Here is a 19,401-nt window from a genome sequence, read left to right as displayed (position 1 = left end):
TGGCAAAAACTGACATACAGTAATGCCATGTTATTGTTTTATGATAGCCTTAATCCATCTAGTTTCTTCACAGGATGATGTTGGAATTATGGGATGCTCATAATCCCTGAATATTTTTTAGGTGGATAATTAAACTTTATCTCGGTAGATGGTTGGATAACCAGAATAGTGATAACCTCTCTTCCAGCCACTCAAATAAAATGATCTAAACACAGGGTTGGTTTAATTGTTGAGAGGTCATGTTTTTTCCATTCTTGCTCTCAGGTAAGGGAAGAGCACTGTTGGTTCATGCATTCCTTTATCCCTCATACACTTTGTTGGGCACTGATACGGTTTGGCTCTGTGTTCCCACTCAAATCTCATGTTGAATTGTGATCCTGAGTGTTGGAGATGGGGCCTGGTGGGAGGTGACTGGATCATGGAGGCGGATTTTCCCCTTGGTGTTCTCATGATAGTGAGTTCTCATAGATGTGGTTGTTTAAAAGTGTATAGCACTTCCTGCTTCACTCTCTCCCATTCCACCATGTGAAGAAGGTGCCTTTGCCCTTCCGCTGTGACTGTAAGTTTCCTGAGGCCTTCCCAACCATGCCTCCTGTACAACCTGCGGAACTGTGAGTCAGTTAAACCGCTTTTCTTCATTAATTACCCAGTCTCAGGTAGTTTTTTATGGCAGTGTGAGAATGGACTAATACAGAAAATTGGTACCAGAGAAGTGGGACATTGCTATAAAGATACCTGAAAATGTGGAAGTGACTTTGGAACTGGGTAATGGGCAGAGGTTGGAACAGTTTCGAGGGCTCAGAAGAAGACAGGAAGATGAGGGAAAGTTTGCAACTTCGAGACTTGTTGAATGGTTGTGACCAACGTGCTGACAGTGATATGGATAGTGAAGTCCAGGCTATGTTGGTCTTAGATGGGAGATGAGAATCTTATTTGGAACTGGAGTGAAGGTCACTCTTGGCTTTAGCAAAGAGAGTGGTGGCATTGTGCCCCTGCTCTAGAGATCTGCAAAATCTGAACTTGAGAGGGTACCTGGCAGAAAAAACTTCTAAGCAGCAAGGTGTTCAAGATGTAGCCCGACTGCTTCTAAAAGCCTATGCTCATTTGCATGAACAAAGAAATGACCTGAAAGTAGAACTTATATTTAAAACGAACGCTGAGCTTTTATAAAAGTTTGGAGAATTTGCAGCCCAACCATGTGGTAAAAAAGAAAAACCCATTTTCTGGGGGAAATTCAAGGCTGCAGAAATTTGCATAGGAAGACTCTCATGCTAATAGTCAAGACAGTGAGGAAAATGCCTCCAGAGCATTTCAGAGACCTTCACAGCAGCTCCTCCCATCACAAGCATGGAAGCCGAGGAGGGAGAAATGGTTTTGTGGGCCAGGCCCAGGGCCCCACTGTTCTGTGCAGCCTTGGAACATGGCACACTGCATCCCAGCCACTCCAGCTCCAGCTGTGACTAAAAGGGACCAAGGTACAGCTTGGGCTGCTGCTTCAGAGGGTGCAAGCTCCAAACCTTGGTGGCTTCCATGTGGTGTTAGGTGGGTGTGCAAAGGCAAGAGTTGAGGTTTAGGAACCTCTACCTAGATTTCAGAGGATGTATGGAAACGCCTGGATGTCCAGGGAGAAGTTTGGTGCAGAGGCAGAGCCCTCATGAGTAACAGCTGCAAAGGCAGTGTGGAGAGGAAATGTGGGGTTGGAGCCCACACACAGAGTCCCCACTGGGGCACTGCCTAGTGAAGCTATGAGAAGAGGGCCACCATCCTCCAGACCCCAGCATTGCAGATCCACTGACAGCTTGCACTGTGCACCTGTAAATGTTGCAGGCACTTAACGCCAGCCTGTGAAAGCAGCCGTAGGGGCCATATTTAGAGCCACAGAGGCAGAGCTGCCCAAGGCCTTGGGAGCCCACCCCTTGTGCCAGTGTGGCCTGGATGTGAGACATGGAGTCAAAGATCATTCTGGAGGTTTGAGATTTAATGACTACCCTCCTTGGTTCTGGACTTGCATGGGGCCCATAGCCCCTTTTTGGCTGATTTCTCCTGTTTGGAATGGGAGCATTTACCCCAATGCCTGTATTCCCATTGTATCTTGGGAGTAACTTGTTTTTGATTTTACAGGCTCATAGGAGGAAGGGACTTGGCTTGTCTCAGATGAGACCTGACTTGGGACATCTGAGTTAATGCTGGAATGAGTTAAGACTTTAGGGGGCTGTTGGGAAGGCATGATTGTGTTTTGAAATGTGAGGACATGAGATTTGGGAGGGGCCAGGGGTGGAATGATATGGTTTGGCTGTGTGTCCCCACCCAAATCTCGTGTTGAATTGTGATCCTGAGTCTTGGAGATGAAGGCTGGTGGGAGGTGATTGGATCATGGGTGCAGATTTCCCCCTTGCTGTTCTCATGATAGTGAGTTCTCATGAGATCTGGTTAAGTGTGTAGCAGTTCCCCCTTTGCTTGCTCTCTCCTTCTGCCATGTGAAGAAGGTCCTTGCTTTCCCTTCGCCCTTCTACCATGACTAAGTTTCTCGAGGCCTCCCAGCCATGCTTCCTGTACAGCCTGCAGAACTGTGAGTTAATTAAACCTCTTTTCTTCATAAATTATCCAGTCTCAGGTAATTCTTTATAGCGGTGTGAGAATGGACTAACGCACGCATCACTGGGGACAACGTGAGTCAGACACTTAGTCCTAGAAGGGCATATGATGATGGTTGTACAGATGTGCAATAAAATAAAATAAATTAAAATAAAATAAAATATCTATCTTCAGGTACTCAACTTGAGTCCAGCAATAGCAGCATCAGCTCCCACCCACCCTGCCTCGCATCTTACCCCAAACACATATAGGATCTACTTGGTGCCCTAATTTTATTCATTTCCAAGGGCACTCAAACTATCATTCCATACCACCTTCACATTTCTGTTTTGAAACATAGCTTTTTAAAAATCACTTTTCAGCTTGAGGTGGTCACCTAGTGGTTCACTCCAGGCAGGCTATAACCTGACTATCCCTGTTTCGTCTATCAAAGATGTCTTCCACAACACTTAGCAATCATACACCTCATATGGCTTTAGGCACCTTGGTTTTATGTATTCCCAGGTGTTTGTCTTGGAACTCCTGGAGAGATGGGGTTCTGACTCATTTGTTTCCAAATAGTACTAGTCATGTCTGCTTTGGGCCTTTTTCCAGTCCCACAACTGACAAATCATACAGCTTTCAAAGCTTTCACTAACTGGGACCATTTTTCTTGTCCTACTGTAGTGACAGGTGCTCTTCAAATAGTAATCTTTATTATCAGTAATAAAAGGATCTTAGACTTGGAAATGTTTGGTTAAAATAAACATAAAACAGGCTTTCTTGAGAACTTTTCTAAGGCTTTCATATGCTTTTCCCAAATTTATTTGACTAATAGTTTTCTTTTGAGACATCAGAATTAACATCCCCCAGCCACTGAACCATCTCAGAAATGCAGATCTAGGCCATAGTGGGGAAATACCTTGTTTTTTAGAGTAAGGAAGTTCTTTCCTGTACATAATTATAGTTTCAAAAATAGATTTATAGAATATCAGCAAGATGTTGGAGTAGACAGCTTCAAATACCCATCCTTCCAGAGAGGGGAACACGCCTGAACCCAGTTTGTCAGAGCTCTGGAAAACAAAGGTTACTATAAAGCAACCAAGTAAATCTGGATTAAGAAAAAGGAAACTTAATAATGGTAAGAAAACTTGGTGTCATTTTTACTTGCCCCTCCCAGCATGGCAGTGGTCTTGAATACAGCAGCCCACAGACCCTGGTTCTTGGTTCCAGAGGGAACAAAGCAGGCCTTATTCACAAGTTATACGTGTCTGCCGTAAACCTGTCTGGGAGACTGACACAAGGTGCTCATCTCTGGTTTGCCTGAGAACCTCCTTGGCAAAAAAGCTGCAGGCATTGCTTGAAAACACTGTAAGGCAATCAGGAAGAAAGTGCACCTTTTACCTGAGGTGAAAGATTAAAGTTGAAACATACAATGGACTGCCTAAAACCTGGGAAGAAAAGCTGGGGAGGTAAAAGAAAACCATGGACAAATGAACTAAAAAGGAAACCAGGAAAACACTACTAATGAAATGAGAATATCAATAAAGAGACAGAAAGTGTAAAATAGAACCACACAGAAACACTGGAGCTCAAATGTATGCTAACTGAAATTTTTGAAAATACACTAGAGGGGTTCAACAGCAGGTTTGAGTAGGTACAAGGAGGAATCAGCAAACTTGAAAACAGAATAATTGAAAAAAATACAGTCTAAGGCTGGGCTTGGTGGCTCATGCTTGTAATCCCAGCACTTTGGGAGGCCAAGGCGGGAGAATTGCTTGGGCAGAGGAGTTTGAAACTAGTCTGGCAACATGGAGAGACCCCATCTCTATAAAAAATAAAAAATTAGCCAGGCATAGTGGCATACACCTGTAGTTTCCACCAACTTGGAGGCTGAAATGGGAGGAGGATCACCTCAGCCTGGGAGATTGGGGCTGCAATGAGCCGTGATCATGCCACTGCACTCCAGCCTGGGTGACAGAGTGAGACCCTGTCTCAAAAAAATCAGTCTATGGAACAGAAAGAGTTAAGAATGAAGAAAAGCCAAAGGACTTGTGGAAGCCCATCAAGCTCACCAATATACACATTATGGCAGTGTCAGAGGGAAAAGAGACAAAAGGACAGTATTTGAAGATATAATGGTTGAAAACCTCCAAAATCTGAAAGATAAGAATCCAAGAAACTCAATTCCAAACAGGATAAACCCAAAGGGATCCACAATGAGACACGATAGACAAACTTAAAAAAAAAAAAAAAACTTAAAGCAGCAAGAGAGAAGTGACTCATTATATACAAGGGATCCTCAATGTAATTTCTTATCAGAATCCATGAGGGCCAGAAGGCTGTAAGGATAACATATTTAAGGTGCTGGGGAGAAAAAAGCTATCAATGAAGAATTAATTATATTCCAGGGAAATTATCCTTCAAGAATGAAGGAGAAACTGAGACATTCCCTGAAAAGCAAAAATGAAGGCAGTCTGTTTTTAGCAGATCTGCCACACAATAAATGCTAAAGTGAGACCTTAAGGCTGAAATGAAACAACACTAGACTAACTTAAAGTCATACAAAAAAAGTAATAATTAAGAGCACTAGTAAAGATAATTCCAAGTAAATATAAAAGCCAGTTATACTTCTGGTTTGTAATTCATTTTTTCCTATTTTTTGCCTTAAGGCAAATATGCATAAATAATTGAAAATCTAGGCCGGGCGCGGTGGCTCAAGCCTGTAATCCCAGCACTTCGGGAGGCTGAGACAGGTGGCTCACGAGGTCAGGAGATCGAGACCATCCTGGCTAACACGGTGAAACCCCGTCTCTACTAAAAAATACAAAAAACTAGGCGGGCGAGGTGGCGGGTGCCTGTAGCCCCAGCTACTCGGGAGGCTGAGGCAGGAGAATGGCATGAACCCGGGAGGTGGAGCTTGCAGTGAGCTGAGATCCGGCCACTGCACTCCAACCTGGGCGACAGAGCGAGACTCTGTCTCAAAAAAAAAAAAAAACTATGTTAATGGACACTATAGAGATGTAATCTGTGACAATAACACTATAAATAAGCAGAGATGAATATGTATAGAGGCAGACTTTTTGTATACTATTGCAGTTTATAAGCCAGGCACAATGGCTCACGCCTGTAATCTTAGCACTTTGGGAGGCTGAGGTGGCCATGTGGACTGCTTGAGCCCAGGAGTTTGAGACCATTCTGGGCAACAGTGAGACCTCGCCTCTACAAAAAAAATAAAAAATAAAAAAATTAGCTGAGTGTGGCGGTGCAAGACTGTAGTCCCAGCTACTCAGGAAACTGAGGTGGGAACATCACTTGAGCCCAGGTGGCAGATGCAGTGAGCCAAGACTGTGCCAGCCTGGGTGACACAGTGAGGCCCTGTCTCAAAAACAAAACAAGAAAAACTCCTGAAGTTTGTAAAGCTTAAGATGTTAACTGCAGTTCCTGAGGGAATAACCAAGAAAATAACTTAAAAATATACACAAAAGGAAAGAAAAGGAAGTACAATACAAAGTTTCAACTAAATATGAAATAAAGCAGTAATGGTGGGATTTTAAGTAACAAAAACCAGATAAAACATACAGAAAACAGCTAAAAAGCAGAAGTCAGTCATCTAATTACTCTAAATGTATTAAACTCCAATTAAAAGGCAGATTGAAAGCATAAAAAACATGATCTAGCTATATGCTGACAATTTAGATAACAAAGAAAAAAAGGTTAAAAGGATGGAAAAGAGCCCATAGAAATGGTAACCACTAGAAAGCTGGGGTTATCTATATAATTGTCAGACAAAACAGATTTCGGTTTAAGATTTCAAGACACCAAAGAAGGACATTACATGTTGATAAAAGGACCAATCCATTAAGAATATATAATAAACACATATGCAATTATAAACATATATGCACCTAAGAACAGAACTTCCAAAAAACATGAAGTAAAACTTGCCAGAATTGAAGACATAAATCGTTCTACAGTAATAGTTGCAGACTTCAATATCCCACTTTCAATAACAAACATGACAACCAGGCAAAACATCAATGAAGAAACAGAGGGCTTGGATGACACTATATACCAAACAGACCCAACAGACATACAGAATGACCCACCCAACAACAGCAAAATATACACTGTTCTCAAATGCAAATGGGACAATCTCCAGCATAAACCATATGGGCACAAAACAAGTCTCAAGAAATTTAAAAAGACTGAAATTATACAAAGTATCTTTGCCAACCAGGATGGAATAAAATCAGAAATCAGTAACAGAGGAAAACTAAAATATTCACAAATATGTGGAAATTAACACAGTCTTAACCAAAGGGTCAAGGAAGAAATCACAAGAGAAATTAGAAAATACCTGAGACATGGCTCACGCCTGTAATCCCAGCACTTTGGGAGGCTGAGGCGGGCATATCACGAGGTGAAGAGATCGAGATCAGCCTGGCCAACATGGTGAAACCTCGTCTCTACTAAAAATACAAAAATTAGCTGAGCATGGTGGCATGCACCTGCAGTGCTAGCTACTTGGGAGGCTGAGGCAGGAGAATCGTTTGAACCCAGGAGGTGGAGGTTGCAGTGAGCCAAGATCACACCACTGCACTCCAGCCTGGTGACAGAACAAGACTCTGTCTCAAAAAAACAAAACAAAACAAACAAAAAAAAACCTGAGATAAATGAAAATGAAAACACAACATGCCAAAACAAAGGGGATGCAGCAAAAATAATGCTCAGAGGGAAATTTACGGCTATAAATACCTATATTAAATGAGAAGATTTCATATCAGTAAATGTCATAGTCCATTCAGACTCCTGTAACAACATACTTAAGACTGAGTAATTTACAAAAAAAAAAAAAAAAAAAAATTTATTGCTCACAGTACCACAGGTTTTCCAGAGGCTGGAAAGCACAAGGCCAGGGCAGCAGCAGATTTGGTGTCTGGTAAAGGCTTGCTCTCTGCTTCATGGATGGTGCCTTCTAGCTGTGTTTTCACATTTCCGAAAGGTTACAGGAACTTGCTTGAGCCTCTTTGATAAGCCCTAATCCCACTCATGATGTTCATGTGAAGCCCTAATAACTTATTTCCCAAAGGCTCCACCTCTTATTTTTTTGTTTTTGTTTTTGTTTTTGAGACGGAGTCTCGCTCTGTCACCCAGGCTAGACTGCAGTGGCTCACTGCAAGCTCGGCCTCCTGGGTTCACACCATTCTCCTGCCTCAGCCTCCTGAGTAGCTGGGACTACAGGCGCCCGCCACCACACCCGGCTAGTTTTTTGTATTTTTTAGTAGAGACGGGGTTTCACCGTGTTAGCCAGGATGGTCTCGATCTCCTGACCTCGTGATCCGCCCGTCTCGGCCTCCCAAAGTGCTGGGATTACAGGTGTGACCCACCACGCCCGGCCTCTTAATACTATTACGTTGCGCATTAGATTTCAATATATGAATTTTGAGAGTCAACAACATTCAGACCATAGCAATAACCTAACTGTACACCTTAAGGAACCAGAAAAAAAGAGAAACTAAACCCAGAGCTAGCAAAAGGACAAAGATTAGAGCGGATATAAATGAAATTGGAAACAGAAAAACTACAGAAAATCAACAAAAAGACAGTTCTATAAAAATACCAATAAAATTAAAAAGCCTAGAGCTAGACTATAGGAGGATGAGGATGAGGGCAGAAGTTACTAAAATCAGATACGAAATAGGAGAAACCACCACCCACTTTACACAAATAAAAAGGATTTTAAAAGAATGCTATAAACAATTATATCTCAATATATCAACAATATCCTGATACCAATTTCAGACAAAGATACCACAAGAAAAACTACAACAAACCCTTATGGTTACAGATGCAGACATCCTCAAAATACTAGGAAACCAAGTCCAGTGGCCTGTTAAATGGAGTATACACCACAACCAAGTGAGATTTATCCTCGGAATAGACAGGTGGTTCAACATATGAAAATTATTCAGTGTATATGCCACATTAATAGAATGAAGAATGGAGGAAAAACGTGATTTCTACTGATGCAGAGAAAAACATATGACAAAATCCAACACCCTTTCAGGATAAAAAAAGAAAACAATAAAAAATAGAAGAGAACTTCCTTAACAGTATAAAGGCCATAGATGAAAAATACACAGCTAAGTCACTCTGAAAGCTTTCCCCTAAAGATGAGGAACAAGACAAGGATGCCCACTTTCACTACTTTTATTTAACATGGAACTGAAAATTCTGGCCAGAGCAATTAGGCAAGAAAAAGAAAGGTATCCAGATTATATACAGGAGTAAGTAAAATTATCCCTGTTCACAGATGGCATGATTTTATATGTATAGTTGCAAAATACAAATCAATGCCAAGAATCGGTTGCATTTATAAATGCTAGCAATACAAGAAGAAAAATAATTTCATTTATCATAGCAAAAAAAGAATAAAATACCTAGGAATAAATTTAACCACGAAGGCACAAAACTCATACAACTGAAAACTACACAACATTGCTGAAAGAAATTAGACACCAATAAGTGGAAACACAACATCCCATGCTCATGGATTGCAAGAAGTAGACTGTCAAGATGACACACTACCCAAAGCAACATACGGGTTCAATGCAATCTCTATCAATACCCAGATGGTGTTTTTTGCAGAAATAAAAAAACCTACCCCAAAATTCATATGGAATTTCCAGTGACCCTAACTGAAACAATCATGAAAAAGAAGACCAAAGTTGGAGAACTCACAGTTCTTGATTTTAAAACTTACTACAAAGTAGCAGACATCAGAACAGTGCAGTATTGGCATAAAGACAGATACACAGACCAATGGAATATGAGAGCCTAGAAATATGCTTTCCCATCTGCGATCAATTGATTTTTAACTAGAGTGCCAAGACCATTCAATGGGGGAAAGAACAGTGTTTGACAAATGTTGCTGGGAAAACTGGGTATCCATATTCAAAAAAATGAAATTGAATCTTTACCTTACACCGTATTTAATTATTAACTCCAAATAGGTCAAAGATTTAAGAGCTAAAATTTTAAAACTCCTAGAAAACATTAGAGCAAATCTTTTGACCTTAGATTTGGCAATGGGTTTTTTAATTTAATACTGATCCTCTGGCCTCCTACTCAGCTCACAAAACTCAGGTTCTAGGGTTTGTCTATGTACTACCTGATTTCAATGTTTAATTCCTTTTTTTAAAGAAATTAAATGAAAGAGTGGCCTAGGAGAATCAGTGGGCTAACGAAAGGTGCTTCTCTGTGAATTTTTTTTCCTTCACAGAGATGAGTATTTTAGGTAGTACTGTCATAGAACTTAATTTCATTTTCCTTCATAAACTTACATTATGAAGGGCCAGAAGACAAAGTGTTTCATTACTTACCTTTTTAGAACCATTTAACCTGGCACTACTTGGTTTCTTGGTTAATTCCTGTTTCTAAATGTAATTGGTGGTGTTTCCTTGACAAAGTGTGACAGGGTTTCTACCTGGCTGAGCAGGAATTTCCATGTTAGCTTTGTAATAATCACTCAGAAAATCACTACAGCATCAAACTTCTTCACTTTTGAGAAGAGTTCTTGGAGCAATTCATTACGCCTGCATTTGAAGAAAGTTGTGTTGAAACCACAATGAGAGGATAATGCCAATAAACTGAGCCAAAATATTATATGAATATTTTAATGCAAAATGCTTAACACTTAAAATTAGCAAAGCTTCATTTAAATTAAAATTCCATTTAACTAAAGATGGTTAACCCCAAGAAATTGTACAGTAGTTGATTTCTGCTATATAATGCCAATCCTATGCCATACAATAAGAACTGCAACATTAGCTGTCACTTCCTCCATTGCTCTTCTGGACCCTAAGGGATGAGGGAGAGGGGACTCTGACACAAAACAAAATACAACCCAAGTAAACTGTGCAGTGATTCCTAATAGTTATAAACCCAATCTAAGTTGTCCAAACAGCTGGAGAATAACTGCAGGTATTATTCCAGAGCTGACATGAGGTTTTGCTTTTACAGCCTGGTAAAAGTTCTGCACTAGGTGAGAAGTCACAGTTTAAGGATGCATTTTCTGTAAATAGTTACTACATATACACATTTACTGTCTGTAAACACTAGAAATATACATTAGACAGAGTACCCTCACAAGTTGGGTACAGTTTAAAAAAGAAGATGAGGTAACATGAATCTCAAAAGTCCACAGGAATCCTGCCTGAAGAGTTTGAACAGCTGCCTGTAATTCATTTCCAATGTGCAGGGAGATTAAGGTTTGCCAAAACTGGATTCACTGGCCTTTAGCATAGCAACTGCATCTTTCACTGCATGGTAGATAACATTCTTCACCTAAAAATAATAGAAAATATGGTCATTTTACATTTAAATCTGAAACCTGTCACTAAGAATAAACTTCTCCAATTTTATTACCTTCTCGCAGAATTTAAAATTCAATATTCGTATGAAATGTCAACACTGTAAAGGTCCCTGGGCTCCTACAGACCAGTATTTCATATACATTTTAAACCCATGATTTCAAGGACTTAAAAAGCTCATTTTCCCCCTTTTAAAGGTTTTGATGCCACGTAGACCTACTCACAGTGAGTACAGGGAGAGGCAATTCCAAGGTACAGCTTTATTATTTTTCCCTAATTTTCCAAACATGAAATTATGTTACATAATTCATTCCTGAAATCCTTTTGAAAATACCACCCCTTCAGACCTCTTTCAGTCTGAGAGACTCAGTTCTGCTCTACTTAAGGGTGATGAGAACACTGCAGCACTGAAGGTTAAGAACTGTGTTCATGACCCCTGACAGGCAGCTGGGCCAAGATCAGAAGACAAATCTATTCATTTTCAGTACTAAGGCCTTTCTCTGTGGGGACAGTTCCTTACAGATTCTAAACAATATCAAATCAAACCAAGGTGAGATTTCCTCTTGTTCCTCCCTCACTTAAGCAGATAGTGGTACTAGATATAAAGTAAGTTCATCAACTCACTGTGCTACTAAGTACGATATGGCCAAGTCCACTGACTCTCTTTATAAGGTCAAGAATGGGCCATGAAGCCATAGCCAGAGAATGCTAGGAAATGGTGCTATTTTTACCTGTAATTTATCTTCATGATTGGTGTGAGTCTGTGACAGATAGCGGAATTCCTGAGTAAGCCAGAAGCAGTGTTTAACATGCTCTGGAGAAACAAAATCTTCAGCCACTTTGATGCAGCTATACAAGTTATGAACCTGAAAAACAGCAAGTGATATCAGTAACTCAAAAGTTCATACTATAAAGAGAATAAAGAAAAAGTAATGATTCTTGCCTGATGTGGAGCTCCTGCCGGGATAAACACCACATCCCCAAGAAACTGCACAATAGCCCAGCCTTGAACTCCATACTCTTGATGAAGACGCTTTCTTAATGATCGGTCTAAATACCAGCTTTGATCATGAATAGGATCGTGGTCTGCTGGGTTTTCTTGACCTTGCTCTTCTGACACCTAGAATACACCCAAAATGTTATGCAACAGTAACATGCTAAGGCCCAATAAGCCATTTTTTTCCTCTAAACAGTGTTGGCAGTTCATAAATGTCAGGCCTTCTTCAACTTAAGTCCCCCCATTGGCAGAAAAAGACAAGTAGTACTGGAAGACTTCAGCTGAATGAACCAACAGAAGAAGGACGAGGAAAATGTGGCTTTTCTGATGTCAGTTCCCATAAACCATGACTGGCAGGCTCTGTATAAGTTTGTAAATACTGTATTTAAACAATATTTTAGTCTAGACTTTTAAACATAAGTAGGCTCAGGCTCCTTATAAATGAACTTGTTTTAAAGTTATTAAAAACTTGTCTTCACTTAATCTGACTTATGAAACAGTCCCGAAGACAGCTGCAGATTAGACTTGTTTATCCCTGATCCAGTAACTGGTAAAGCAGAGACTCAGAGTGACAATATCAAAGGAACAATATGGTGACCAAGCCAGTTTTCTGCAAGAGCCAAATGATCCTTAGCCAGAAACACCTTGATTCAAACAAATGCTTGTTAAAGACATACTTGGGGCCAGCTAACAGGTTAGGAATGCTCATATCCAAGACTCATGAATGACTGAAGCATATCAGCCAAAGACACCTGGGTTGCAACTGGCAGCCTCAGTGCCAAACAAGTTTAAAACTGAACATGTCTCATCTTTCTAGTTGCCTAGAATTTCCACACATAGCCCTTGCTGAAAAAACCTGCCAACTACAGGGGAAACCTAGAATCTTCTGAATCCCTGCATCCCTTGCTAATGATAAGTAGGGTCACTTGCTACATGAGAGTGGACAAAACCAAACTTAGTAACTCACTCAAGAACATGGTCACTCAGGGCCAAGGATACATGCACCTCTGAAGTGCTCAGATTCTTAAGGCAGTAAAAACAAATAGATGCTGGGAGATGATCAGATGCACTAACTTGAAAGCAGAGAACAAAAATCTCTAAATGCACTCTAACACAAAACACAGCCATAAAAGACAAGGCCTGCTTTTTTTAAGAAGTGTAACCCTAATCATTTAGAATCCTTGTTCCTTAGCAACCACCTTCAGCCTATTCAATCTGACAGGTACAGATTTAACTTTTCAGGTTGTGACAGTTCCCCTAGCCAAGCCAGTCAGTTCACCACATGTAACGTAATATTGCTATTCTCTATTCCTCTGTTCACACATGCCATAAAAAGCACACCTTTTTAAGAAATTCCCTTATCTTCTCCGTGTCCTTTGCAGCATATATGTGCCACAGTGCTCCTGGCTTCTCTTTTCCTTCAATAAATCGCTTTATTGTGAGTTCGTCAGAATCTCCATCTTGGATGGTCTTAAGGACTTCTAGAGCAAGAAGAGAAAGCAAATATCAGACCACAGGCCCTGGCTCAAAGAGTAAGCCCTCCTTTTATGCTCAGCACCCTACCTTCTTCTTGCTCACACTGTCCTTTGGGAATTCCCACATAGACCATGACATTAGCTGCATCAGATACATCTAAGTGAAGATTTGTTGTTCCATATTTCCGATCTTCAGGAGTGATTAATCCTGCAAAAACAAACTGCCTTAAGTTTACGAAGACAACAAAGGCTGCCATAGTCTTTCCACTACCTGGGGGATGGTAGGTCCCTGATTGACTCTTCTGCTGAGAATAAAAATTCTGGATCAAACTATTGCAAAAAAAAAATCTTTAACCAATCAATGTGCTAGCAAGAAAAGAAGGAATACTCAGAAGCCAAAAACAGCAGGAAATGGAAGTGGTAAGGCAGGCTTCTGAAGGTGGGATTTGCCAAAAGGACATCTGCTAAATCAAGTGAGCTCAGGCTCTGATTGTTGCCACAGCCTAGGAGCTCTGGGACAAGAGGCAAAGCCCAAGGACCACTCAAGATGGGGAGTCCAAGGGAAAGCCCCCACCCACACACACACATAAACCTGGAACCTCAAATGGCTATCCCGAGTATGAGAAGGAACAATGCCCAACGCATTCCTTGGTTCTCTCAACTGTAAAAGAAGAGGGGTGAGGAGTGATGCGGAATGACAAGTCCCTCCAGTGTTCATAGTCTGTGGCTAATTCCTTGCTCACAGGAGAAGGCTCACCTTGCTCAGCAATCATCCTGAAGCTTACCCTGCAGTCACCTTGGGCAAGCCATTCTAACACTAGGACTCTGCTTCTTAGGCTGGGCAGCAGACAGAAGCACAGCTTGTAGTGAGCAAGCAGCAGCTATTTTCTAACCTGCCGGCCTCTGCAAACGCCCCGCAATACTGTTTTGGAGGAAGACTTTATCTCTGGCTTGCCTGGGGCTGTGGTTTTAGAGGGGCTATACTTTTGAGAGGGCACATTTCTTCATTCCAACTTGGGACCAGGGCCCCAGAACCCTATTGTACTTTTTCTTTCCAGCTTGCTGAAATATCAGCCCTAGGAATAGGTAAAGCATTTGGTATTAGGGTGAAATCACAGTATAGATGAGAGGATGATGAAAAAATTTAAGGAGAGGAGACAATGAAACAATTATGGCAAAAAGTTGAAAGCTCTTATATAACTGGGTGATGAGCTATATGGAGTCACTACTGTTGTGGGAAGTCAGGGACCCCAAACGGAGAGATTGGCTGAAGCCATGGCAGAAGAACAAAAATTGTGAAGATTTCATGGACATTTATTAGTTCCCCAAATTAATACTTTTATAATTTCTTATGCCTGTCTTTACTGCAGTCTCTGAACATAAATTGTGAAGATTTCAAGGACACTTATCACTTCCCCAATCAATACCCTTGTGATTTCCTATGCCTCTCTTTACTTTAATCTCTTAATCCTGTCATCTTCGTAAGGTGAGGAGGATGTATGCTGCCTCAGGACTCTGTGGTGATTGCGTTAAGTGCACAAATTGTTTGTAGAGCATGTGTGTTTGAACAATAAGTGCACAAATTGTTTGTAGAGCATGTGTGTTTCAACAATATGAAATCTGGGCACCCTGAAAAAAGAACAGGATAACAGCAATGTTCAGGGAACAAGAGAGATAACCTTAAACTCTGACTGCTGGTGAGCTGGGTGGAACAGAGCCATATTTCTCTTCTTTCAAAAGCAAATAGGAGAAATACCATTGAATTATTTTTCTCAGCAAGGAACATCCCTGAGAAAGAGAATGCGTCCCTGAGGGGAGGCCTCTAAACGGCCCCCTTGGGGGCGGCTGTCTTTTGCGGTCAAAGTTGAAGGGATGAAATAAGCCTAGGTCTCCTGTAGCACTCCCAGGCTTATAAGGACGAGGAAATTCCCGCCTAATAAATCTTGGTCAGACAGGTTGTCTGCTCTCAAACCCCATCTCCTGGTAAGATGTTATCAATGACAATGCGATGTTATCAATGACAAAGACAATGTTATCAATGACAATTGTGAACTTTATTAGCAATTTTAATTTTGCCCCATCCTGTGGTCCTGTGATCTCACCCTGCCTCCATTTGCTCTGTGATATTTTATTACCTTATGAAGCATGTGATCTGTGTGACCCATACCCTATTCGTACACTCCCTCCCCTTCTGAAAATTGCTAATAAAAACTTGCTGATTTTACAGCTTGGGGGGCCATCACAGAACCTGCCGACATGTGACGTCTCCCCCGGACACCCAGCTTTAAAATTTCTCTCTTTCGTACTCTTCCCCTTTATTTCTCAGACCAGCCGACGCTTAGGGAAATAGAAAAGAACCCACGTTGAATATCGGGAGTGGGGTTTCCCCAATACACTACTAGACTCTCAAGTTTTCAGTGTGTTTGAAAAATAGTTCCACAGTAAAAAGCCCAATTTCAGAAAAAAGCAATTAATGTAATAGAAATAAAATGAATGAAATGAACACATGGATGATATATTATTATATGACAGCATGGATGAATATAAAAAATCTGATTCTATTTATATGAAGTTCAAAAGCAGGTTAAAAACAAAGAATATTGTGCAGGAATACAAGTATATATGTTAAAAGTATAAATATAAGCAAACGATAAACACAAACTTGAAGATGATGGTTAAGACTAAGGGCAATAGGAAGAGGATGGAGCTGGGAAGAAAAGTAAGGAAAGGAGACTAGGAGGCAAAGCCTTGGCAGGGACTGGCTGCCTGCTGATCCGGCCAGTGCCACACTGCAAAACGAGGAAGGAAAAAACTGCTGTGCAGCCACTGGCCCAAAGTCCATCGGATCCCAGTCATGGGTAACTGTACACTGATAAAACCAGACTCTAAACCATGGTAAACTCAGATGAAACCAAAATTGTAAAAACATAATGGTCAAAAGGAAAGGAGTGCTAGACAACAAAACATCCTGAAACAAAACACCATGGACTTTTAAGGGAGAAAAAAGCTGAAATAGTAGGGGCTGTTGGGTGATGGGGAGTTAGAGTAGAGGAAGAGTAGGAAAATGGGCACTAGCTTGGAAATTAGGAGATCTAAGTACTAGTCTCAGACCTGCCACTAGCTGCCCCCTGGAGATCCTGAACAGGTCAATGTCCCTTCTACTGTCCTCAAGTCCTGGTCCTTATTGCAAAATGGGCGGGGGGGTGTTGCAGGAGCTGAAGAGAGGCTGGATTATATGATCTCTCCAAAGAGCCTTTGCACTTACTCTGATTGAAAAGTCACAGCTCAATCACCCAACCTTTGAAAAGACCACTCTTCAATGATGTTTACAATAAGATATAAGGTGTTTGAAAATGAACATATCTTCATTATTTTCATTCCCTGAATGCTTACTTCTGGATGGGAACCCTTTTGTCATAGGAAAAGCTTTTATAGAGTAACACTGCCATCTATTAGTGTCTAGGGGAAAAGACCTGCTGCCAAGCTAGTTAAACCACGCAAGCAATTCTTTTGAAAATTTCTCAGATACCCACCTTTAAAGCTTCAGGATTTCTATAATGCATGGATAAAACTACAATATCACACGATACAATTTATTGGAAAAATGCTCTCATATACATAAGTTTGCCCAAAATCCCAACCAGCTGCTTTAATCAGTCTCTGAAGGGCTCGAGGGACAGGACCTCAAGAGAGCACACTGCAGACCCACAGTACATGGAGGACTCACCGAGACCTGAGAAGTGAGGAACAGGCAAAAGGCCTTGTGCCCACAGGGTCTTCTCACCCACACGCCATTTCTCACTCTACCCCTACCCTGGCAGAACTATCTTGGGCATAGAGACTGCTGGGAGCTTGCAAACAAAAACACTCCCCTGTCACAACAGTCCCCAACTACACTCCTGGTGGTTCCCTGAGCTGACTCAACATAACAGAATTGTGGGGCTGGAGTCTTTGCCCCTCTTCTCCTCCCCTCCCGCAACAGTCTTTGGAGAACACGGTGAAGACAACAACAGACCTTGTCCTTTTTGAAAAGGACACCCACAGGTCTAAGGCTAGAAATGGAAAGTGACATGGAAGTAATTATGGGAAGAATAAATAAATAATTTCCAAGAGGACTGGAAAAGTAGGGGCCAAATAGTAAAAATGAGTAAATAAAATTCACTGAAATATTCAAACAACTAGAACTGCATTCAACAATAAATAATTCCTTCAAAATGGCCAACTCGAATCCAGCCCTAATTAAAGGCCATATGTAAAACTGATAAAGATCACAGTTACAATGATGAAGGAAGGCTCTGATAAATGGAGAAACCAATCTTTATCCCAGGCATCCTCCTTGTTAGACAGTTAGTATTGAGTCATGTCAAAAGAATAAAAGTCCAATTCAAAGGGTACTTTGAATCCTAAGTAACTAACTTCTACTCACCAATACAGAACACTGCATTTAATTGTAGCAGATGTTAAGACAGCTAGAATGCTAGCAGATTGACCTAAATGTCCGAACACTGAAATCACTAATAAAAGTACATTCTTTCAATGATGTATCACACACCATTAAAAGTGATCTAAAGACTATTAAGTAACATGTAAAGATTTTACAACGTAAAATTAGGCATAGTAAAGGGAAAAACACAAAATTGCATATGCCCTACAACTGCAACTATGAAAATGAAATACATAAACATGTGGCCAGGGAATGAAAAGAAATACATAAAAATGAAGGCTGTGGCTGTATTAAGCATTAAGATTATGGGTGCTTTCCACCTTTCCCTCCCACAAAATCAATTTTCCAAACATTTTCAGTTGTTTTATTTCCAGTTTAAAGTTAGCCATCTCCTCCTTACCATAAGCATTATACATCTTGGGACCCAGATCTGGCCGAACAAAGTAGTTGGGCAGCCTAGAGGCCAAGTTCAGTTTGCCATCTCGCCTTGTGTACTCGGGCAGCGGAATGTTGGCCATCAGATCATCAAACCTAGAACAACAGAACCAAGAATTTGCAAAATAAGATTGCTTTTCTAATTCATTATTGTGTAACCTGTTTTGTTCCTTTTACACCAAAAGGAACAAATACATCTGTGATCATGTAGACAGAGAAAGCCATCAAATATTTAAGATTAGAATTACAGTAGTTACAAACAAACATGTCTTCTTTCTCTCCTACAACACACAAATGTGTCAAAATCGGCTGTAACAGTTCAGACAAAAGATCTCAGCAATAAATTCTAGACAAAAAGTTATGCTTAGAGATACATCATTGATTAGTTATGATACCCTTTTCAAGGTTTCAAGCTCAATCAGTAAAATAGATCTACCCAATAGATGTCTTCTTGTCTAACTCAGTGCTGTGACTATACTGTTCTGACCCTTACACATCAGATTCCACAACTGCCTCCAAATCAGCCTTGTAAGAAAAAGTGAGCCTCTTCTCTAGTAGGGCCTACCTCGGAAAATGTGTGGTGTTCCATTAGCCAGGCCTAAAAGCCAATCACTTCTTCATCTCATCTAAAAATAAACATGCGTCCAATGACTACAGACTAGAAATGAAAAATCAGCAGCAGTATAACTGCAGAACTTTTGATATTTCCTTGAAAACTATTTTCTCACTATCCTACCAAGTCAAGGACAGAATCATCTCTCCCCACCTTCATAATCATACCTGGAAGGCATCATATCTCTAAAATCTTCTCCTGGTGGCCAGTCCTTAAGTTTCAACACCATTGGTTCTTTTTCATTTTTCAAACGATCTGAAAGGTAACCACGATGAACTGTTACTATTTATAACTCAGAAACAGACCAAAATAAATGACAAAGTAGCATTTTATGCCTCAACAATACAAATAAATTTATCTCTGCAAAATTTTCATAACCTGATAAATTTAGTATACAAATATTATTACTCCTTATTTTTCCCCTCTTACCAACTATCCACCATTTTATTTCTGCAGTGTAAAGAAATCCATTTGTACCCAGAAGGCAG

At 40.6% G+C, this 19,401-nt stretch overlaps 1 protein-coding gene across 2 annotated transcripts in view; it reads right to left on the bottom strand.

The window, feature by feature from the left end:
- Window positions 1–10,237: 10,237 nt before the first annotated feature.
- KDM3A (lysine (K)-specific demethylase 3A) overlaps window positions 10,238–19,401 on the bottom strand; it is a 61,306-nt gene continuing 52,142 nt past the window's right edge. For both annotated transcript variants that reach the window (XM_011971130.1, XM_011971131.1), the window contains exons 20-26: window positions 19,081–19,168; window positions 18,266–18,396; window positions 13,510–13,629; window positions 13,288–13,427; window positions 11,893–12,069; window positions 11,681–11,815; window positions 10,238–10,923 (exon numbers count right to left, since the gene is read on the bottom strand). In XM_011971130.1, coding sequence (XP_011826520.1) covers window positions 10,843–10,923; window positions 11,681–11,815; window positions 11,893–12,069; window positions 13,288–13,427; window positions 13,510–13,629; window positions 18,266–18,396; window positions 19,081–19,168 — 872 coding nt within the window. In that variant the 3' untranslated portion in view covers window positions 10,238–10,842. The remainder of the gene's footprint in view (window positions 10,924–11,680; window positions 11,816–11,892; window positions 12,070–13,287; window positions 13,428–13,509; window positions 13,630–18,265; window positions 18,397–19,080; window positions 19,169–19,401) is intronic.

This window comes from Mandrillus leucophaeus, unplaced genomic scaffold (genome assembly GCF_000951045.1).
Source record: "Mandrillus leucophaeus isolate KB7577 unplaced genomic scaffold, Mleu.le_1.0 Scaffold988, whole genome shotgun sequence".
Lineage (NCBI taxonomy): Eukaryota > Metazoa > Chordata > Mammalia > Primates > Cercopithecidae > Mandrillus > Mandrillus leucophaeus.
Note: the sequence above shows the minus strand (reverse complement) of the source record. Positions and strands in the feature narration are given on the sequence as shown.